Source organism: Anopheles gambiae, chromosome 2 (genome assembly GCF_943734735.2).
Source record: "Anopheles gambiae chromosome 2, idAnoGambNW_F1_1, whole genome shotgun sequence".
NCBI classification, from domain to species: domain Eukaryota; kingdom Metazoa; phylum Arthropoda; class Insecta; order Diptera; family Culicidae; genus Anopheles; species Anopheles gambiae.
This window is the reverse complement of record NC_064601.1, coordinates 71,800,803-71,824,785: the sequence shown is the minus strand read 5'-3', so window position 1 is coordinate 71,824,785 and position 23,983 is coordinate 71,800,803. Positions and strand designations below refer to the sequence as shown.

Here is a 23,983-nt window from a genome sequence, read left to right as displayed (position 1 = left end):
TAGGTAACGTATTGCACCCTCTTCGAATCCTAACAAATTGCCAGAAGGATGCTGGATCAGAACGGAAACGCGATTGCAGTCTACTCGAATAGGCCTCAAAACAAGCCCTGTTGTATAGTCGATGCGCAGAGGCAGCGTACTTAAATAAACGAAAGTTGAAAGCAGATCGGTTCAGACGATACCTCCTAAGATATTTCATTCTATCCTTTTTCAGGTTGCGAAGAGTACGATTGGACCAGGGAGGATTAGGAGGGGAACGAAAAATAGGTGTACATGAAAGGAGTGCAGAGGTTAACAAAGCATTAAACGATTGGACAGCCTCGTCGACCGATGTACATTGATAAAAAAAAGACCAGTCGGAACGAGATAGAATTGAATTAAGTTTACGATAGTCTGTGAGCCGAAAATTATAACGAACACTCAATGAATTAGGAGCAGAAGGTAATACATTCATAACCCTACTAGCCCTAAATAAAGAAGACGGTAACGCAATTTCTAGAGCAGGATGATGGGCATCCTGGGGCAGGAGCAGTGACGAAGCAGGATACACAGAAGAACAAGCAGCAGCAGCAGAGTTAGAGAGCACCAGGTCCAGATAATGATTTGAATGGTTATGCACCCCGTTCAGCTGATAGAGTTCATGCAAATTTAACACATCCAAAAAGCAGGAACTGGATGTATTCGAAGAAATATGAGGCACATAATGTCTTATAGCTGAAGATGAATCTGGCCTTACTGCGGTAGAAAGCGACCACTCTAACGCAGGTTGATTGAAGTCACCCAGAAGGATAAGATTATCATTCGGTTTCATTTGCATGTATGCATCACTGATGAAAGCAGAAAGGGATTCCAAATAGTTGCGGTCGCTGCTCAAATACGGTGGCACATAAACAATCCCCACATAAAGACGAAACTTAGAAAAAGAAACACGTATACATAAAGCTTCAAGCGTGGGTTGATTAATGTTAAGTGCCACAGAAGGATATCGAACGGAACATGCAAGTAGCACACCACCCCCACGCGAACGTTCGTTGTTTAACCTGCTTCGATCACAGCGGTATATGTTGTAGGCATCACTACCAAGGACCATGTTGGATGGAATCGATTCATTTAACCAGGTTTCAGTAAGGGCAAGCATTTCAAACCCTGATTCATTCGCAGAAAGGCGCAATTCATTGTATTTGGTGCGAAGGCCTCGAACATTTTGGTAATATATCACAAATGGGTCTATTAATTGTGAGCTATCCGTTTGGCAAACGGGCTGATCTGTGGTGAGCGGTTCGTGTTGCTGAGATTGGATTGTGATTGAAGCCCCACCCCCGGTGATAACTGAGGCGGTGTGGGAGGAAACTCCAGTTGAATAGCCTCTAGGATCTCGGTCAACTGGGATGGTGATAGAATCACGCGCTGTGGGGGTGGCGATCGATGTTCCAAAAAATGATCCGGATGAGCGGTAGTTTTTGGCACAGCAGAAGAGCAATTTTCACTATTTGTACGATGCGAAATAAGCTCAGAAGGGTCAAATCGAGCCCTTTCATGTACACGTTGCTTTGGTAGGCCACGAGCAACAAACTCCCGAACAGTAAGTGAAACTGGCCAAATAGTAGACTGCAGCGCAAGCTCCTTAAGAGATTTAGGAACACTCACTTTGAACGATATGAAGGACATCGAGTCCAGGTTCACACCCTTTTTCGTGAGACGGTAAACATTAATATCGTCCGTTGGTAGCACAGCTTTAAGCCACACACGCATATCATCAGCCGAGACATGCGATTTGATGTTCGTGAAGTATAACCATACTTTCTCGGCTATGCCCGTGTTGGTGGTGTTTTGGTTCAAAACAGGATCAGAAGATGCTTGTGTATTTGTTCGATAGTTTCCAGCACTAACATCACTAGTCGGCTTAGTACGATGATTGTAGTGGTTACAGTTGTCAGAATCATCCACAGTGTTGGTATCGTTCGCAGCTTGGATATCATCAGTGAGCTCCGTTGAGTTAGTAAATGTACGGCGAGCGGAAGTTGTTTTAGTCGTTCTGGATGTATTTGTGGCATTGAGCGACGATACATTAGTGGATGTGTGCGATCGCGATGCGTTGCTAACAGACGGCTTAGTTAATATGGGTGTTAGCGCTCGCTTATCAACGAGAGCGAGGATCTCAGGAAGCAAATCGCTCTTGATAGCCGATCTAAGAGAAGAGAGAGATGAGTCAATTGTGGTGAGAATATCTGCTTTCACCAATTCGAGTAGGGCTGCTATCTCACTTGTGAGAAGTGAATTTGTGCCATTGCGAAACTCGTGACATGTTTTGCACAACCACAACAATTGATTATTACGCCCAAGCTCACGAGTAGAATCACGGGACAACCCCGTGCAATGGGTGTGATGCTTGGAACCACAAACACCGGCACAGGACACCGAATTAGCACTATCGGTGGGTGCATTGCAGGTTTTACCCTTTGAGGCCGTCTTGGCACCTTCCTTCGCTTCCTTCTTGTCGCCTTCGCGGTGTTCGGCACGAGTTTCATCCGATAGTACGGCCGTAGTAACCTTTTCCCGCACTTTGCGATTTTTTCCTCCAGCACCGGGGAGGGGGGGGAGGGGGGGTACATGCGTAAAGCGATGGACTTGGGGCCGCATTGACGTCGTTGGCTTCTTCAGGCCACAGTTGATTGAGCACGATGATTCAGGTCGTTGTGAACGCCAACAAACGGACAGTCCAAGTGCGAAAACCAGTACCAGCACTGCCTACGACGGCCTGCAGGTTCCAGTTTCCGGTACGGGATTGCGGGTTAGTCATCGCTCTGCGTCCAGCGGTGTCGATGTTACCCGATCCGTCGATGCGGATCCAGGATTGCACCGAAATCGGCATCGGATTCTCGTACTGGTTGATGATGTACTGGGTGTAAAGTTGCAGACAAAATAAGTTAACTTCGGGCAGGCCTGATCGACGAAATCTCTCGTGGACACTCTACCGGCGCGTGGAACAGAACTCGTTACGCATGACGGTACCGGCGCCGAACATCATCAATATCGTTATTGGCCATCGCGCCAAGCAGGATGCAGGTAGCGTCATCTTTGCCCGTTCCATTATACACCATACCGCCAGTTTGCGTGAAAATTATCCATTCCCCACGACGGCGGTGGGTGACGCGATGCAGTAGCCATGTGTGTCTGCGAAACCACAAACCATTAAACAACATTTATCACGACTAGTTTAGGAAAGTTGTATTTCTTACCAAGAGGAGCAGGAGTATGAAGATGTGTGAAACAAACACTTATTTACAATTTGTGGCAGCAACGATCTGACAGCCGCTCAGCTGCATGAAAAATAATCGAGCAATCTCAGATGAAATGTTGCACCACAGCGCCCCCTGTGGGTCAAGTTCGGTACTAACCCGGACGAGTGCCCATCTGGACTTTAACCCTTGCAGCCACAGTGGTGTTGAGGAATTTCGCGCACTGGTCTAAAGATCCGCAGCTCTTACCACATACTGCACAAGCTGTCGTCGGCGCTTGTATTTAACTCATCGGGTCCAAAACACCATCACTTTCCTCTTGTAGAACCGTCGCGTTGCAGTAGGTAGGGTGAACTCGGCCTGTACCGTACGGTCGCTGTTGGTCGAGTCTCGCTGGCTGGAACCGCTGGGGGTGACTACGACGGGGCTGAAGCTGCTGCTGGTACCGATGTTGGTTTAGTGATGTTTCCAGCTGTCGCCGCGCTACGTTTTGCACTTCCGGGGATAGTGTCATATCGATGACATCACATAGATCACTGGCTAACTCACTAATCCAAGTTCCGAATTCAATCATCGTCACCTCCTGCATCGTTTTTCTTGTTCGTGCCCAGTCGATGCATAACACGGGGGGCAGCTTCCTCACCAGCTCCTTCAGCAAGGTCACGTCATACATATAGGCCAATAACCCGGACGCATTTACCGCTCCAACCAAACGCTTCACCGCGAAACCGAACTGCACTACAGTGGAGAGGTCCTCGACCTTGGGAGCCGCCATTCCTCTGATCTTGCGGATCATGGATTCTACGATCAAATCAGACCTACCGTAAAGTGAACGTAGCGTCTCAATCGCCTCATTCAACCCGTCTGGGGAGGACAACAGATGCCCTACTGCGTCGAGTGCAGGACCTTTTAGTGCGTGTAGCAGACGAGTAACATTTTCATCGTCCGTGTAACCACAAGAGGCTGTTATGCGGTCATAGGCCGCTATAAAGACTAGCCAGTCATCCACAACTCCGGAGAATATTGGTAAGTCCTTCGGTACCGGCTGGCGGGCCGCTATCTGACTTTGGCTCAGAGTAGTCCTGTGTATTAGTGGCCGAGTGTTGTACTGTGTACCGTGCATTGTGTGGCCGTAGCCCTCGTGTGAAATGTGTGTGTTCCGCTGTGCCCCGTGTGTCGTGCGAACGTAACCCGCGTGTGGAGTGTGTGCATGGCGCGCCGTATGCTCGTAGTGCAGTGCGTTTTCTGGATGGGTCGCATATCCTTCCTGTTTCCGGAGTCTAGGCTGCACCGCGTAGTCGGGTGTGCCGCGTAATCCAATTGTGTCACTCGTCCGTACGGTGCAACGTACCTCGATTGTGTCGCGTATCCTTGTTGCTGTACGGGTGCCTCATGCGTCGCATGGCCATGTTGTGTTGTGGAGTGCTTTAGTGTGCGTGTGTTACTCTCGTAGAGGTCATGGCCCTTCGCGAATTGGCCCACCACAGGGCTACATTTTTGGCGGGCAGTCAGCTGCATAGAATTTTCCATACCGCGGATCCACTCTTCAAACTCGGCCTCCCGCCGGACGGCAGGTACACTGTTTCCCAGAGGCTGTTCGACGGGCCTTTCGCCACCTAGATCGTCTTCAATGTCGAGCAATCGCATCTCGTGTTCGAGAATAAGGTGCCTCCTACGCCGTTCTTCACATGACGTCGTGGCGCGCCCGACGCGTTCGATATCACCTTCTGATGCGGCGCGCACGACGCGTCGTCTGTCCCCTTCTATCGCAGCGTCTTCGACGCGTTCCATGGCCCCTTCCGACGCTGACCACGTCTCTTCATTATCTCGTATCGTGCTCTCCGTGCCGTACCCTTTCAACTCACCCGCCTTACTCCGCACCAGTGTATGAGGGGTCTTACTTCCTGCTTCGAGAATGCGCCTCTGGGTGTTCTCTTCCGACGGGATGAGCTAGTGCCGATGCATTTTTGCCGCCTTACTTTCAACGCACTCATAGGAGGTAATGGCTCCTGCGTTGGTTACTTCCGACGGGAATGCAGCCGCGCGCAATGGTCTCGGGGTGGACGCTCCGCTGAGGCCGCTGGGAACGTTCTCGCGCTCCATCTGCTGATACGCCCCTGGGGTAGTTGGTTCCCCCCTCGGCATACGACGCGCTGACTGCTGCTCCATTGCACTCTTCACTTAACCGGGCACGGACACTTTTTAATCGAACGCGCGATTTGCTTGTTTTCGATCCGCGAAACGAAATACGATACGTTTTCTCAGAGATTTCTCAGAATCCCTGTACTGGGCCCCTATAGTTTATGAGTCCCTTCATCCATGGGGCCCCTATCTAGCACAGAAGCTCTCGCTGAGACTACTACACACACTGTTCTATATGCTGGAATTTCTGTACACGGGGCCCCTACATTGACGGGGCCCCCGCGGCCGCTCAGTCCGCACACCGTTAAATCCGCCACTGCACATAGCTATTTCCTTCACATACAAAGTAAAGAAAGTAATCAGCGGACCTGTTACCAAAAAAATGCGTTACACAGAAACTATGACATATATAGTGACGTTACGCTAAACTATATCTATTGGCAACTGTTTAAAAATGAATGACAGGTGCATTACAGTGTCCGTAAAATCCGATAAGATATGCCGTAAATTAACAATAGTTAACGGTATCGTGCGTAGCCGGATTAGTGCAGTGTCCTATCGATAACCTATCGATATGTGACCACGAAAAAAAGAGAAGTACGAGTGAGAGAATTGGAAGTGAAGGTGGATCGAGAGAGAGAGACTATCAGGCCTATTATTTTACTCGAATGACTTTCGATTCCGTCGGAAGCACTCGAGTCGAACTGGAGAAAAATTGGTATTGTTTTCACCATTCGAGCCGATGAAAGTTTCGTCGGCTTTTTGCAGGCTGTCTGCAGCTGTCATTTTGAAAATAGACCCAAATGACAATGGGACCCCCTAAAAATTGGAAAAAATGACAGATTTTTGACAGGATCGGATTTTGGTTTGGATTGAATAAACATCCGATCTTCTCAGAGCTGAGCGAAACAGTAGTGAGAAAAAATAGGTGCCGTGAGAAAGAAATGGTGAGAGGCTATAGTGAATCATAAAAAATCCGAATTTCACGCCATTCAATGTACGTTTTTGCTTCGTGTGGCCACCCGTTGCGCAAAGCGATCGAAAACTTCTAAAACTCAAACTGCAAACATATTTCACAGCCCATAAATGAATAAATGAACACATTTGAACAGTCGTTTAAAGTTCATTTTGGTCTAACTGTGTTCATTTGTTGTTCATTCCTGTTAAATTAAACGATCGTCAAAACAGTTAACGACTGCTCGATATCGCATATAGGCAAACACGGGGAAAAAAATCGAGCAGTATAATCGTGTTAATTTGCATCGCATACGCTCTTGACAGTCGTTTGTTTAACGGCGGCATATGACCAGTCGATAAAATTAACAAATGAACTCAATACGATCGCGATGCCAAATTCTAGCAATTTTTAACGACTCCGGTTAATTTTAAGCGACTGTTAATTTTAAACCAATTCTTTCGCAATGCCAGCTGTGGGCTGTGAAATATGTTTGCAGTTTGAGTTTGAGAAATTTTCGATCGCTTTGCGCAGCGGGGCGTCATTTTTAAAGGCCGGCGCTGTACCTGTGCCATCGCGGAACCAAAGTGCATCTACAGCGCCGTAAACACAGCGCCGAAACGCCCAGCCGCTGACTGCCGCGTCGTCTTTAACGGCCGGCGTTGTACCTGTGCCGTCACGGAGCCAAAGTGCATCTACAGCGCCGTACACACAGCGCCACAACGCCCAGCCACTGACTGCCGCGTCGTCTCTAACGGCCGCCGCTGGATCTGGGCCGTCGCGGAGCCAAAGTGCATCTGCAGAACCATCGTCGCCTGTCAGTCCAACGAACGTCGCAGAGGATGTCTGGGGCACATTCACCACCTCTCCCTCCGTCACTCCATCAGGGGTTACTCCACTGAACGATGTGCCGCAGCTTATTGCGGATTTGAAGGCGTACGTTGAGCGCAGGTTTGACGCGATTGACGCCGCCATCGAGTCCCTCGCCGCGGCTCTGCGGAATGAGGTGCCTATCATCCGTCAAACCTCTGGCACAACAGAGGTGATGGTGCGCGACATCAAATATGTGGTGTGCGCGGACCTCGTAAGGACCGCGCCACCCGTACCCGAGGACTTTACGCTGCAGCCCATCGATTCAGTGGAGGAACTGCACAGCATGGAGCGGAAGCTGGGACAGGCGCAATACATGCGGGATGTTTGGGCCTATTTACAGTCCCAGGTGTTTGTGCCTCAGGTGGACAAGCGGCTGAAAATGGCACGCGGAATTATATTTTCACCGCAGTTCTTGCGTTCTTCGTTGGACCGACAGGCACAATAATACACCACTAAAAAGGTGCAATAACATAACGCTTTTTGCCAGAATCGGGACTACCCATCAATTGACGGTAACCCCTGGCTATGTGAAGAATTTTTTTTATACGTACTTTAAGATATGTAAAGTAGTGGGTAGGTTAGCTTTAGGTAGATGTAGATTAGCGTTAGGATGAAGTTGAATTTTGAGGAGTTTTTTTTTAGTTTAGTTAGGATAGCGTTAGATTTAGGGTAGTATTTAGTTTTGTTGAATTTTTTTTGTAGTTTAATTTGGTTGGTGTTAGTTATTTTAGTTAGTTCGTTAGTTAGTTAGTTAGTTAGTTTTATTTAGCGTAGTGTAAATATTTGTTGAATTTTTTTGTATGAATTTCATATCATATGAAATCAATGAAATTTTTTAAAATGAATTATCTTTCCTACGAAAACCGACAAAAGTTTATTTGATTTAAACACATCCGAAAAGCTTTTCTCATTATTTAGACCCCAGGTACGAGAAAAGCCTGTTTTGTGTTAGCAGTTTCAGGGGTTTTATTGCAGGTAAGTGTGGGGCAAAGGAACAAACACATATTCTCCCGGAGTTTCAGTTTCCACTGCAGCCAGCTTACACACATCACCCAAGTTAGTCATGCACCATGACCACATCACCCAAATTAGTCATGCACCATTGGTCGCGGAAGTTTTTCCGCAGCATGAAACCATACCGGACAGTACCAACTGTATCGCTACCAACCGGGCGCACCGATTGCTCTTCTCGACCTGCCGAACTGCATCCTGGCCTGGCATATTCCACTTGCCACAGTTCTTGCAGGCGATTGGCCGCTTGAACCAAGCTGTTCCTCTCTGAATGCACCAGCTGCTTCATATCGTGCAACTTTGCTTCGTACTTTTCCGCAGATATGGTGCGCAGCTCGCCAAATCTGTGGACATCTTCGTACGCGTGAAGCAAATTATGCACGTTGATGTTTAACAGCACTGGACTATACACTGTTCCATAGTCTTTCACAAAACGATGCAACAGTGAATTGGCCAGTTCCCATTTTGCACGATGGTAGAAGGTGTAAAGTAAGGTGTAATGAGTTCGGACGATAGTCACGGTCGTCATGTAATGAGTTCGGGATTGTCACGGTCGCCATGTAATGCGATAATCGTACAACTGTACTTCGAGTACCGTCGCGGTAGGTCAGTGTTTCGCTGACATGAGCCGAGGTGGAATAATACTTTGTCCGAAGCGGACTTTACAACACTTGATCGTCCAGGCGATCATAGAAACCTTTAGGAGGTTTCCCTTACTGGAAACGTTGGAGTTTAGAAGCCTTACTTTGGGAAGGGGGACATAACTAAACTCTTGAAATAAGTTGGAAGGCGAAGGTTTTAGGCAGCGTAATGTCCTATCTTGGCAGTCCGAACGAATCTGACTTGCCACGGTTGGAATTGGTTTTATTTATACTCAAATGAAGTTAAGGGTTTCGCACATTTGGTTCCGGGTTTTATGTTGGAAAGTTATTGTTTTCACTCGGCTAGTTACGTTTGTCTTGTGTTGACAAGAACGATGGTTCTTGTCACTATGTTCCTGTTTTGGGTTTAATGCATATACTGTTCCTGCTTTGGGTTACATACTGTTCCTGCTTATGTTGTGCGTTTCAGTTGTTTTTGATAAGTGTGTCAAAATTGTTTTTATATGAACGGTGTGGCCTGAGCTCTTCCGGGTGTGTATGGTATGATCTGATTTACTGAATGTGTTATAGTGAATGTGTTACAATGGTGTGGTTTGGCTTTCCAAAGTGTGTCACAATGAGTCTATAGCTGATAGTGTGGTTTATAATAAGATCTGTATAGCAGATATGCTACAGCTGTCACTCTGCGGCTGGGTATTGTCTGCCAAAAAAAATGAACACCAAACTAATGAGCGATACGCGTAACGGTCAAAATATAACGGTCTTGACTTACCGGCCACTTCCATCGGTTCCGTTCCGACTTCATATCCTTCAGGTGAAGGGCCCAGTCCAACGTCATTCTGTCTCCGTACTAACAGCTCTGCACTCACGGCTCCGTTCCAACGGCTGCGGAGCCGGCTTCAGGCCCACTGTTCCGGAGCCGGCGACGAATCAACGTTGGTCTCGTCTTTCTTAACTATATTCAAAACTCATCGATTTTTTTTTTTTTTTTTTGATAAATTATTTTAAACATGACCTACTCCGCTATTTACGGTTTTCTTCGATTGAAACTTTATTGAAAAAGTTTGTTTGGTCCCTTGTGTTAAAACCGGCTCCGGAACCGTTGGTGCAGAGCCGGCTCTGGAGCCGTTGGTGCGGAGCCGGCTTTGGAGCCGTGGGTGCGAAGCCGCCTCTAGAGCCGTGGGTGCGGAGCCGGCTCCGGAGCCGTCTCCGAAATTGTCTGGAGCCGGTCGGAGACTTCGGAGCAAATTACCGTTCCTTCTTAAAAGCAACTGCTATTCGTGATGGTTGAGGAATATAACAGAACATAAATAACCAGCAACAGCGACTCCAGGATCCAACAGGTCTGACACGCAGACTGAATGCAAGTCACCACGTCATATTTCATCTCAGCCCACTACAGTATAACCTGTTACAACGAGCATAACGTATAACGAGCAGATTCAAATGCTCTACAAATACCCTTCTTCACGAGGAAAATCTCGCATTACGATCCGAGGTGTTCCGTATGATAATATTTTTCATTTTTGATAGAGGCAGATAAACCCTATCCACATTATTTCACTTTTCATACAAATTATATGATAAAGAGTGGGAGAAAGAGATGAATATGAGGGTCACCGAGTAGAGCACTTGTGAAGGAAGAGTAGTGGTTGAGCCGGGGAGTAAATGTTGAACGGTCCTGTTGTAACAATTATAATTAGGAAATAAACTATAAGTATATTTGTGTCGTCGTCGTTCGTGTTCGAGACGATCGTCTATGCTGCCACTGTTGCCGTTCCAGTTCAAAGAAAACAAATGTTCATTCCGTTCTGGCTGCAGCCTTATTCATGTGGGTGTCCACGTCATGTCGCCTCGGGTGTAGCTTAAGCAGTGTTTTAGTAAGGACAAGGCCATGCCACACAAGCTTCTACTTTACATATCATCATCTCAGCACCACAATTTTGAGGGATACTCATCATCACCGCTACCGCAAGTTTGTCAGCGCCGTCGCGGTCCTAGCTCGGGTCAAGTGCAATAGCGGAACGAAAGTGATGCCGGTAGCATTTTTTGCAAAACATCATCACAGGTTCCCTGACCAACATCGTTAAAAGGGTGTCATCACATCGATACTCTTTCACTGAATTATTATCCGTGTCCGTTCCACTCCGAATAAAGGACGAGCTGTTATGCGCGAAGCGACATGGGATCTGACCACTTCCCACACAAGGGACCGCATCTGGGACAGCACAATTACGCAGTTTGGACACTGCTGCTGCTGGGCGGCATGAACCCTCGTCCACTGAAGCTGAGACTGCAATACCAAACCTGTAGAACAATTGAATCCGACGATATCCAGGGCATGTAAGCATTAACCAATCCAACATAGAAGTCATATTCTATAAATGATATAACGAGTAAGCGTGAATAAAAATTGTAGCAGTAATTTCGTCTTCTGTAAATTTATTTATGTCGCTCACGCCAAGCAACAGCTGGCCGGCATCAATTTTGACAGACAAATTGTAAACAAGGTATCCATAATGGTGACCCTCTCAAATGCTCTGTCGTAACCTGTATAGAGTCTAATAACCTTGGGTACGTTAGTTTAAAACTGAGCGCCAAGTGAGCGCCTTCTGGCAACCGCGGCGAACGGATTTCGTCGTTCGAAGCCCATACTCGCCCCGGTTGTTTATTTCGTTGCGTTTTGCTTTTAATACTAGTTTGGTGGTTGTCGAATGACTTGGTGGATGCTAGACTGATTCCGGATTTGTGCTCACTTAATTTCATTCAAAAGGTATGTATAATTAGTGTGTTTGTGTGTGGTTGTGAGCAAAGAAATATGAATGTGAAATATTGTACTGATGATTTAAATCTATAGAAAAACATTCTCCTTATTCGAGGCCACATAAACCTCAGCTAAAGGTTTAACTCACGCTGTCGAAAAGATGCTTTACACGTTTTCAATACTCAGTATTAGCACGTACTGCTAAAATATTTGCAGTTGGATTGTTCTCACAGCGCCATGTTTCTTGAACCGATTGTATATGCACGAAATGTTCAGAGTCATTCCATTGTGAAAGAAATGATACTGAATGTGTTTATCAGGAATCTTATGGTTTTATTTTCATTGATTTCATTCTTCTATTTGCATTCTAGATATTTATAATGGGACGAAAATGCGATAAAACTGTAAGTATCATCCTTAACATGTTCAGCGGTGGCAGGGCCCAGAGCCTGTCAGTGAACTTTCCCGTATGCCGGTGGCAGTCCCTGGGGCCTGCCATTGGTCTTTTGCCTGGGAAACAACAAATATTGGTTCGTGCACAAATCGTGGTTAACAAAAACCTTATCCCACACAGAACAGTATTGATGCACAGAGTAGAATTGAAAAAATAGCGGAGAAACTCATTTCTTTTGTACATGCTTGCTTGGTTTAAAATCAACTGCTTGCGTTCTACATGTCTGCGGAGCGGAATGTTGATGAAAATCAGCGCCGGGTTGAATGTGTTAATGATAATGTAGGATAACTCGAATGTTAGAAGGTCAAAGTTATGCAAGAGAAATTCGGGGCTGGCTTAGTCATGATTTTGGCTCCGGCAGGTTTAGCAAGATGGTCAGCAGATCCAGCTTTAGAAGGTCCAGTAAAGCATACGCGATTTCATTATTCAACTATTCGAAATTGAAGTTGTTTAACGTTTAAAGTTCGAACTATTCCATGCTGTTTCCGACGAGTTTCGATCGGATTCACGTATCTCTTGCTGAAATCCCTCAACTAATGAGTAGGAATCAATAATGATAAAAATGCAACCGAGTCCGTAAAAAAAACAGTACATATAAATTGAATATTTAACACATGATTAGCATGAATTACATATTGAATCTTAAAAGAAAATTAAAAAAAAGGGTAGTAAAAAGGTAAATAAAAGAATGATGATATGACATTGGGAAAGCAATCAAGTTTATTGAGTGTTAATATGTAATGTATGTTTAACCATATAACCTTTTTGTATTTTATAGATTATTCTTTTTGAGGAAATAACAATCCAACTGATTCAGTCTATCGAAAATTTGCCAGAGTTGTCGAATAAAACACTTCCGTATTATGAAATGACAGAAAGCCACGAAGCAGCGTGGCAGAAATTGTCGAATGAATACAATATTCCCACGAAAGATTTGAAAGATAAGTGGAAAGTGGAGCTTGAGGGGTGCTTATCGAAGCAATTTATCCAAAGTTCGAGAGAGTCGTGTCACAGGATCCGGTAAACATTTTTAAATATATAACGTTTCACTGTATTAAAATGAACTATATCACCATTGTTGTGTACGAGTGGATGTGCCGGGCTAAGGATCCTGCTGCCATCTAGAATCTCGTCTAGTCTAGCTTGTAGTTTAAAGATATTGGCTTCCTCGAGAGCCAATATGTATGAAACGACTGATCGCCGAATATGTTTGATCCCTGAACCTTTTTCGATTGAATTTTAGACAAAGATGGTCCATCCAATCGGCATTTGTGTGTGGTTAAATGTTAAATATTTTACCGGAAATAACCTATCGACCGTTGTGCGTCACAGTACACAGTTAGTGAGTATGGTGATTTTTCTTGGAGGAGACATTTTCCAATTGTTATGTGTGGTATTGCGGTTTGTACCGTATACATGTACACTGACGTCCCAATTGACATTTTCGAGCACGAATAATCGGGAATTCGAGCAAATTCCCTTAAACTGGAGCCTTAAACTTACCTTAAACTGAACCAGTTTAAGGGAAATTTTAGTACAATTTCATGAAAACCGACCACTGTGCTTTGCTCTCTCCTGTCATTTCCAATTGTCATCATCGAAACGTCAAATGAAAAAACAAAACAAAACCAAATTGTTCGGTGATGCTTCATAAGCTGAAATCTAAAATTTGTTTTATTATTTCTGTCGGATTTTCTGCAAAACATAAAAAGGTACCTATTAATTAGGATAAATTGAAATCAAATGGTTCACTAAATAAACAAAATGTTCATTTAGGATACGTTTAGCGAAATGGCTTCAAACAACGTGTATAAAACGATAACGGCACCGATGGCATCATTTCCAGATCTCAGCGTAAAAGCGCAGGCATCGGTAGTACCAGCGACCCTCGTACCATTAAAGACATCCATATCTACATCACCATTATTCCTTCCTGAAAATGTACAACAAACCAATAACCCGGTGATTATCAAAACCGAACAAATGTGCCGGCCAGTACTTACCGTGAATGCCCCTGTGAAGCTCGTGCAATGGTCAAAAAAATCATCCTGCGTCCTTTCGGCATCTCCATTATCGGCTCCTGGCACTGTGAATCAAAACAACAAGCCAGTGGTTATAAAATCGGGACAAATGGGCCGACCACTCCTCACCGTGAATGCCCCTGTGAACCTGGTTCAATCGTCAGCCATCGCATCCTCGCCCCGCGTCCTTTCGGCATCACCGTCATCAGCTCCTTGCACTGCGAAACAGGCAAAGAGACCAGTGATTATTAAATCTGAACGAATTTGCCGACCAGTCCTTAACGTGAATGCCCCAGCGAAGCTCGTGCTATCATCAGCATCCTCGCCCAGCGTCCTTTCGGCATCACCGTCATCAGCTCCTGAAAGTGCAAAACAGACAAATAGACCAGTGATTATTAAATCTGAACGAATTTGCCGACCAGTCCTTCACGTGAATGCCCCAGCGAAGCTCGTGCAATCATCAGCATCCTCGCCCAGCGTCCTTTCGGCATCACCGTCATCAGCTCCTGAAAGTGCAAAACAGATAAATAGACCAGTGATTATTAAATCTGAACGAATTTGCCGACCAGTCCTTCACGTGAATGCCCCAGCGAAGCTCGTGCAATCATCAGCATCCTCGCCCCGCGTCCTTTCGGCATCACCGTCATCAGCTCCTGAAAGTGCAAAACAGGCAAATAGACCAGTGATTATTAAATCTGAACGAATTTGCCGACCAGTCCTCAACGTAAATGCCCCAGCAAAACTGGTACAGTTGTCAACATCAGCATCATCATCTCGCATCCTCTCGGCATCATCATCAATACTTCCTAAAAATATCAAAGCAACCAATAAGCCAATGATTATTAAAACCGAACAAATGTGTCGGCCAGTCCTCACCGTGAACACTCCAGTGAAGCTCGTCCGACCACCAACATCCTCATCCAGCATCATTTCGGCATCATCCTTATTGCTTCCTGGAACATCAAAGAAAACCAAATCATCAGGACCGCAAAACTCAACTTCGTCCAGTATCCATGTCGCAAGCCTTGCTGCAGATCCTGAAAATGAAAATGCCAAAAAACAACCAGTGATTATCTCAGCAGTACAACAACACCTGGCCCAGTCTTCAACCGGGAAACCAAGATATACGTATAGCCCTCCAATACCATCTGTTGCTTCTGAAGCTCTGCAACAAACACCATTCGGCGAAATTGAAATTTCGGCACGGCATGGATCTTCAGCAATGGAGATAAGTGATGCAGAGTTTAAGAGAACAACCCTTAAAAAATTGTCCAACATTAACACGTCTATAGCAGGTGTTTGGGCCGAAATGGAGTATCGCACAGACCATCGAAGAAAATTCACCGAAGCAATGGATCAGGAAAATATACCAATTCAAATACCTCGCCTTACAACCGCTGCAGAACTGAAATCTTTTAATGATCAGTGCCAAAGGTCGAATGCACAATAGTTTTATATTATTATTTGCTAAAGAATTAGTTGTGCAGTGCAGCTGGCGTGGCGGGGGCAAAAATGGACCAAAGATTCCAATGAATCAAAATGTTAATGTAATTAAATTATTTAAGAGAATAGGAGAGGACGATATTTTTGCTGTTAATATTGACGACGTAGAACGTTTTCTTAAAAAAAAGTTAGATAACGCTCAAAGCAGCTTGCAAAACTGCAAAGGAAAAATCAAGAGCTCTAGTAAAATTTATCATACACGCAATAATAGAATTAATAAATAAGTTATTATTATTATTTATTTAAATCTAAACCCTTCCTTATCTTTTACACTCACTAGCAATATGTAGACTCTACTTTGACGAAATATTTAAGATATTTTTTTTTAACAAACTGATCAAATCAGATATAACATAATCAAATTTATCTATAAACAAGCTTATGTAATAAATTAAATGTGAAAATTAGGACTATTTTTATTTCTAGTTGGTTTGATTCACTCAAAAATAAAACGTTTTAATCATATCAAGCAACGGAACTACAAAATGGTTTTGAAATCATAAATAAGTCTAAGATAACATTCCACCCAATACAGACGTATAAACTATGTGAAGTTTATTGAAGAGAAAAATCGCAAAAATAAAATTTCAAAACATGAGACATGCAGTAAATTAATTAAATTAATGAAACAAGCATTACCATGTAGTTTTTTTACAAGTAAGAATTTTAATTGCTACAAACAACATCTACCATGCATCAGGAATAATATGATATTAAATAATTACGATGATAAGACCCACCGCTTTCCCATGCAAAAGCGTTTGAAAATAGTTCATGAAGAATTTCCTAGGCAATACTTAAACAGCATTGCACTAAAAATAACACGTTTTATGAACACAAATGGTTTCAAACGCTTTGGCATACACATTCTATTTTTTATCATCATAACTAAAAATACCAACAAAACTACAAACAAACTACAACTACGAGCAAATAAGTGGTTAGCTACAGAATGATTCTTAAAGTATAATGTTAGTGAATACGTGTTAATGAATTTTAATCCAACTGGAGGGTATGCAAAAGAGGGGAAAAAACAACTGTGCCAGGTTTTGATGGAGGATAGACAGCTACAAGTTTACATCTAATATCTAACAGAGAAATGTTTACGTCACACGTCTGAACATTTGCATCAACTTTATGAATAAGAATGTCTAAAGATGAAAATACCGATTCTGGATCATCCGCACGCAAAGCAAATGAAAATAAGCTGGAGCTGCATTCAAATTGTTTTCCAGATACTATAAAACATCCATTACTCTTTTCAACTCCTAAAAATTGAATAATACCATTACCCTTTGTTAGAAGCCATTGGTCTCTTGGCAAAGGGCTTAAAAGAAAGTTTGACTCTAAAAAGATACCTTTACCATTTCTAGTTAAATGGGGAAATTTGCGTTTTTTGCTTGCAGCAGCTACTTCGGTTGCGGAACGTTCTTCATAACGTGCTGCAACTTGGACGCTACATCTAAAGCCTGAACGGGACGAGCGTTTTAAAATTTGCAAATAATTCTCGTAGTCATAAGTAGAATGCTTATGCAACGGTCCGTAATTAAAACAGTCTCGTGCTATATGCTGAATATTATGGACATTGCTTGTCAGCTCGCCACGGCCATAAATCTTTCCGTAATCCTTGACAAAACTGTTAAGGAATTCAGCGGCACGTTCCCAATGACGTCGATGGAATGAGGAGGAAAATATTGTTACTCCGCAGAAATACAGCAGAAAATGGCAATAGGCTTTTTCAGGCAAAACATCTTCCATTAACACGGGACTTACATATAGCAAGTAAGATCTGAATTCCGTACCCTTCCAATATCGAATTACATTCAGCCCTCTGAGTTTGCGATGAATCTCAGAGGGAAGTTGTACGCTGATAAGAAATTCAGATATCGCTTGCTTTTGACCCTTGGACCAGGTAGGGATATTTTCATACTTACCACCTATAAGACCGCACAAGTGTCGGCGAGTCGCACCCTCATCGCATAAGTGCAACCCACAACTAGTCGGTAATTTATCCACCATATCAAAATTATCAAGGTCTTCCAGGGGTGAACGCCATTCCTGGTGATGACCCGGACAATCCCTAGATTTAAATCCATGGTGCGTTCGTAGAGGAGCGCCAACGGAGTCGAAAATAATTTTTTTTCCAGGTTTATAGTATTCCCCAACACAGGTACACCTCATACAACCGTGATATCCATTGAAGTAGGTTGTTGCTGCAAAACACAAACATAATTAGCGTTACACAAGCTCCAGATAATTGTGTACATATAAGCAATAGTTGTATGTTTACCTACCTTTAAGGAAAGCCCGCGCAGGAGAATCTGCAATAATAGCTTGGATCGAGAATTTTATCATTTTATCTCCGATCCGCAATCCCCTTCGATGAATGTCATTTGCCTCCTCTACAAACTGTCTTTAAAATACTTCCAGACTGGTTGGTTTTGCTGGTCCACAAAACACTGCGATCATCATAATTGGGGCTGAGGGCAGTTCTACAATCTTCATAAGGATGGGCCAGAGCTGTGTAGGTCCACCTCTATGAAGAGGGAGTCCGTCGGTGGATACCTGTATCGACAATTCGTCGATTGATGGAACAGTTGAATTAAATGAATCAGAATGAGAACAATCGAAATGAGAACACATTTACCAGACACGGTTTAGGCTAAATTATTTTCAAAACTTACTTAAAATAATTGACGAGATTATTTTCTACTCCTTTGTACCAAAATTCGCCGCCCGCTATCGATTGTATCTCTTCCCCGATGGTTTTTGGCGTTATCAATAGCGTGCGAGAATCCTTGCTTCTTCCAAATCTGTCCATATTCCCAAAATAGCTCAAATTTCATTTACCGACGAGCGTGGCTGATTATGCACAACTGCCCAAGTTCGCAAACATTCACCAATATCGCTATGGTTGTTGCAGTTGTAAGCAGTTGTGGACCCTTCAGCCACAGCGTCGGTTTCGCTTTCAGAAGAACGATCACTGATGTAATCGGTATCGCTGTTGTGAGACAATGTTCCCATAAGCACTTCTGCATCGTATTCTGCTTGCGCGTGGTCATCGTACTGGGATGTTAAACCTGCAAGATAAAATAAAGTATAAATGACAAATCATTTTCATTGTGTTATATTGTACGATTGATATGAAGAAAGAGAGAGAGAAATGTTTTGGTTAACCAATCATTTAAAACACACTATATAGGATCTATCAACATTGAAGGAGACAGTTGTTGCTGCTGGTGAAATATTTCGTTTATTTTCCAATAGAACAATCCGAATGAGTTACAATTGACCAAATGTTATCACAGTATTTTCATAGTCCTGGACCATACTACAGCAAAGAAAATATAAACACTTTATCGTTGTTATTTAAGAACACATCACACAAATTGATACGATAAAATCCAAGGCATCGTGTCAATCGTGTAATCAACAATCTACGACACTTTTTGTTTACAAAATAATAATGAAATTGTCGCACACACGAATGGTAAATACACATTTATTCTTTAAAATAACACAGATGGAACATTATCTGTAGAATATTTCTACAACAAAATACATTGGTACATTCGGTACCGGCCGGTACACTTCGGTCGTCATTTTGCTACCATTATAATAACATTAGGAATCGGAAATATTATTTGTCATTTTAGATAACTAGAACAAAGAAGCACTTGGAAATTTCACTCACTCACTCACTCACTGCTCCTAACAAACAACATACCCAAACGAATACGTAATATATTAATAATTAATGTAGTTAAACTCACCGATATTACGGTGCACCACTCCGCTTGTTCCCGCATCATCATCACCCAACATATTCTGCCGATCATACTCCGTCGACATAGCTGCAAGCTTTTTGTTCCGTCGAGAAATAACTTTTCTGCTCCTCTTCACTGGTTGTGTAGCCATTTTACTGAAAAAATCCAACAAATTTTCACAAAACAATAGAGCACAAAATTTATTTTGTTCTTTCGTCAAACACCAAAGCCAAATAAATGACAGCTGGAAATGATGCCATCGTCGTTCGCTACAAGAAGATCACACGCACACAATCATACTTGCCACTTCCTACACGCGTGATCACACACACATCCATACTTTTGGACGGTTCGAGCACCAATCGAGCAAATTTAGAACAAAATTTTAGTACCAATGTCAATTGGGGTTGTATCAAACCGTCGACCTATTTTTTCAACGCATTACGCATAAAGCAAAAATAACATTAAAAATGTAATAATTTTTTGAAAACTTTTTTTAGCAACAAACGATGTATTTAAACCACCTTGGTTTGCATTTGAAGCAATGCAATTCTTGAATGAAAATATGAATGTTGGTGAAACAATTGACGCTGTAAGTTATGTTCATTCTATAAACTTCATTTTTGAATTAATAGTTCTTTTAAAATTGATTAAAAAATTAATCATATTCGAACCATTACTACTAGTGGGTTAAAGAATGCATTCAAAAACGTCTTCTTCTTCTTCTTTTTGTCGTAACGTACTACGCGGACAAGACGGCCTATACAACAGGTGTTAACTCGGAGGAGAATTTCGGATAAAGTCTTGCGCGTTTCTTTCTGTTTTCTAAGCTACCAATAATTACCAATCTTGTAACGACGATTTGCCAGAGAAGAAGGGGACGTCTATTTATTAAACGGCCTTTTCGTCGTCTATTTATTAAATCTAAACCGCTAGTGATGTCAGCGTAAACAACTCAAGTAGAAATTGTCAGGCGAAATGTGGGCAAAACAGGGGGGAAGGGTAAAAATAAGCATCAAATGTATGGTGGTGTGTGTAAACGTCAAGAGTTGCGGGTGCATTTTCAAATCAAAACAAACTGGTGTTGGAAACGGCCCGCAGTGCAAGTGACAGCGATTTGCGAGGGCGCGCGAGGGCTCGCACGCCATACAAGTTCACTGCTCCAGAGCCCTCGCATTAAAGAGCTTGCGAGCCTTGGAAGTGTCATATGAGCGAGACAGCTGTATGTCAAGTGTATGGCTATCTCTTTCTGGCAAGAAAAAAGCTCCGAAATGCAACGGTGTTGGTGGACAAAATTTAAATGGCCAAAAATTTTGACCACACACACTCTCTCTCCCGGTGCCTTCCCCTGACCTCTCTTCCTTCACGCCCCTTCCTCTTATTTGCGCGCGCCGCTCGCTTGTGTGCGATAGCTCATCAGCTGGTACTGGTATATGGTAGGGTTGTAGTTGTATCTTGAATTAGCGATTGGTACATATATATGTAGTGTATTTGGTTTTACCTGTGACCTTGACGATGCGAGAGCCGATCAATTCTGGTGTTGAAGCAATATTTGTGCTATGCTGGTGGTTGCCGTTCCGTGCCGTTTCTGATGTGGCCATTTGATCGCCATGTCGATCAACGGTTATGAAGCCAACTTCAAACGAGCGAAAGTGAAGGAATAATTCCGTACCGGAAATTTGATTTTTTATCAAGTGTGATACTCCAATGGTGATCTCATCCCGATGTAAGCTGGTTTTAACGGCCATATGAGATAATGTACTCATGTGTTAAAAAATGTCGCATTTTTTTCTTTCCTGATATTCCCGAAAATTGACCCATAATTCAAATACGATTTGACTATTTTCATTGATTCCTCATACAACGCATGGAAAGAGGTAAACTGGCATCGCCAATTCATTCATCTCCGCTCCCAACCATTCATCACCCGAACCACCCACAACCTCATCATGCCATCCACATGCAACGACATTTCCCTCTTCTTTAACAGCAAAGGTCTCAACCGAAGCTTCTACAGACTGCTGCTTTCCATTTTCCTGTTTCTTCTTCTTCTATTTGCCGTATCCATCTACCTGGTCATGCCAGCCAATGCAAGCTTTTGCGTCTTTTTAGTACCACACATCCGGCTGGCCAGTCCTTACTACGAGGGGACCGTCTATATGAGGCTTGAACCTATGACGGGCATGATATTATCATCCTTTATTTATCCAGTGGCGGATCTAACGGTAGGCGGACTAGGCGGTCGCCTAGGGCCCCGCCGATTAAGGGGCCCCGTAGATTGTCATTCTATAGTATGCCGTATGGACAGAGTACTAGCGACAAGGGCCCCCGGAAGGATGGACGTAGGGGCCCCGAGGCTGGCGAATCAATTTTAGAGCCTATGACTGATGATCGTAGGGCCCCCCGACGCGTTCAAACTCCCAACAGCCAGTTTAATACCGCTAACACCCCCCCCCCCCTCCTCCCGGCCCACCATTTACCATTTACAGGGGGCCTCAATTCGTCTTACCGGCTAGGGCCCCCGATACCCTTAATCCGCCACTGTATGTATCCTGACCACTCTGACCACTCTCGGTTCCGTGTCAAGATCCTCATTGAGGACATCACACGCTGACAGCGCCTTTTTCAACGGTGAGCCCTCAGGATCGGGCCGTGATCTGCGCACATCGTTTTGAACGTGTCACCAACTGATAATAAAACGTTAGAAACGGACTCTCTCACCCGCAGGTACCCATCTTCTACCATCTGCTACACATTATTTGACACACCATGAACAGCTTCCTTTTGTCTGTCTTTGCGAACGACGATGGGCTGGATCGTTCAGTACCAGGAGTAGGACATGGCCTACCCATCGCGGACAGGCGAGTATGGTGCACTACAAGCTACCAGATCCACCACGTTAATCCAATGATAAACTAGCAGCATCCTTGCTATTGGGGTTTGTAAAACACAAGACAAAGCAAAGCGACATGGGCAATCGAAATGCAGTCCGCAAAAATCCGCTAGTGAACGTGCATATGAACCTTCTAACAAACTAAATATATGTCATCATGTTCATTCCCCTTTTAAAAATGCGTAGTGTTTTATGAGAATATAAACTAGATTTATTTATCTAAAATGTAGTGTAAAACCCGCACATACGGGTGGATGCCCTAAGCAGTCGCATAAATGTAAGTTTGGTTTAAGCGTCTAGCAGGGAAATGCTCTAAACTAGAGAAGGATTGGGTAGCAATTTTACTTGCGAGTGGGGGGTGGGTTCCTTTTTTGGGGCCCCTCAAGACCACGGGGCAAAATTAGCGCTTATTCCGCCCCTTCACACACACGCGCATTTCATAACACTTAACCTAAAATTAGGCATATCGATGTATGCCTTAAAGCGCACTTAAGATTAATCTTAACTCATTAACGTATTTTTTTTACAATTTACACAATAACACTATTATCATGATGTCGTGTAGATGTGCGGAAGAGGATTGATGTTAACAATTTGCCGCTGGAGATGAGTGTTTGTCGCCTTTCCGGGGTTATTCGGTGGCATGTTGATCCTGCCAGCGAGCGGCCGTCGATGAAATCGATACACCTGAAGGAAATAAAACATTTGTTTTAGAGAGAAGATAAAACAACAGATCTAGATGTAGCGATAGTGCATCTAAAAGGAACTCACTTGTGGGATTTTTTCTCCTGCCAGGAAATTTAACCGCAATCAGTAGTGCGGTCGTTTCGGTCCTTTTGCTGCTGCAGCTATTGTGAGGCAGAGGATAATGATCCGAAGGGTTGCATTCCTGCCCCGAACGTTGTTAACGAGCGCGCTCGACACCGTCTCACGGCGCAATCGGGGCACCCGGTGCCGGCTGGGCCTCTAGCGTGTTGTGCTGGTAGAGCCCGACTCGTCGCCGTACAGCTTCCGGAGGATGTTCTTAAATGGTTCCTCGTAAGCCCACGTTCCAGGATAGAGGAAAATTGGCTGCAAAAAAGGAATAAACACCGTGATTAGCATCCTAATCCCTAGCTTCACCAAACAATCTTCTTCTTCTTTCGTGGCCCACTTACAACTTACCGTATCATACACAATCATACACAGCGCACAGTCGCAAACACCTGCCGCAGGCCCATATCGTTTCTGCATTATATCTGCAAGTTAAAAGTGGCCATATTCTATTAAAATAATGTTTCTTAATCATGATAATCGCTGGATAACACTTACCCGTTGTCTTATGCTGTGTTGTTCATCACACCACTTTCCTACGCCGGTACATGCACGTACCGCTTCCGACGGAGCCAGCACGCATTGGGGAGGACTCCTACCACTTACTTTTGCTAAAATGGCACTTACTTATGTAAAATTAAGACCTTAATTATTAAAAAAACTTACCAAAATTGATCGGCCAACAACACTGTTTACGTTTTTTTTACACACACAACCGAACTTCTACAGTGACAGCAGCCGCAAGGCACCAACACAACGAAAGGTGTCAGGCAAGACGTCAGACGATCTTAGGCGAGGGGTAGGAAGGAGATCGGTGGTGAGGGACGTGAAAGCTCAGCTCGACAGAATCGCTATAGGAGGAAGCGAGGCAACTAGACTAGACTAGAGAAATTAGAGCGAGAGGTACCTCACCAACCCTCGCATTGTTTGCCGGGGGATGAAAGTG

The 23,983-nt window shown here is 43.9% G+C and overlaps 1 protein-coding gene and 2 long non-coding RNA genes across 4 annotated transcripts; all 3 read right to left on the bottom strand.

Moving 5' to 3' along the window:
- Window positions 1-13,673: 13,673 nt before the first annotated feature.
- Window positions 13,674-18,170, bottom strand: LOC133391577 (uncharacterized). The gene is made up of 6 exons (XR_009765066.1): window positions 17,859-18,170; window positions 17,499-17,777; window positions 14,938-15,098; window positions 14,191-14,867; window positions 14,044-14,126; window positions 13,674-13,973 (listed from the first exon to the last, which is right to left on the bottom strand). It is a non-coding gene; the product is annotated as an uncharacterized LOC133391577 (long non-coding RNA).
- Window positions 18,171-18,252: 82 nt separating this feature from the next.
- On the bottom strand, window positions 18,253-19,731 carry LOC133391852 (uncharacterized). Its single transcript, XM_061648342.1, has 2 exons — window positions 19,338-19,731; window positions 18,253-18,644 (listed from the first exon to the last, which is right to left on the bottom strand). The coding sequence occupies exons 1-2, from the start codon at window positions 19,480-19,482 to the stop codon at window positions 18,400-18,402; spliced, it is 390 nt and encodes a 129-aa protein (XP_061504326.1). The 5' UTR covers window positions 19,483-19,731; the 3' UTR covers window positions 18,253-18,399.
- Window positions 19,732-22,412: 2,681 nt separating this feature from the next.
- Window positions 22,413-23,966, bottom strand: LOC133391814 (uncharacterized). 2 transcript variants are annotated; one of them, XR_009765278.1, is made up of 5 exons: window positions 23,704-23,966; window positions 23,536-23,648; window positions 23,389-23,462; window positions 22,996-23,295; window positions 22,413-22,911 (listed from the first exon to the last, which is right to left on the bottom strand). It is a non-coding gene; the product is annotated as an uncharacterized LOC133391814 (long non-coding RNA). The 2 variants fall into 2 exon arrangements; XR_009765277.1 differs by having other exon boundaries at window positions 23,536-23,966.
- Between the last annotated feature and the right edge of the window lie 17 nt (window positions 23,967-23,983).

Coding starts and splice junctions, on each gene's coding strand:
- LOC133391852 (XM_061648342.1), bottom strand. CDS start 19,482: ATGGCTACACAACCAGTGAAGAGGAGCAGAAAAGTTATTTCTCGACGG. Junction 18,645..19,337: donor AGTGGTGCACCGTAATATCG/GTGAGTTTAACT, acceptor TTTATCTTGCAG/GTTTAACATCCCAGTACGAT.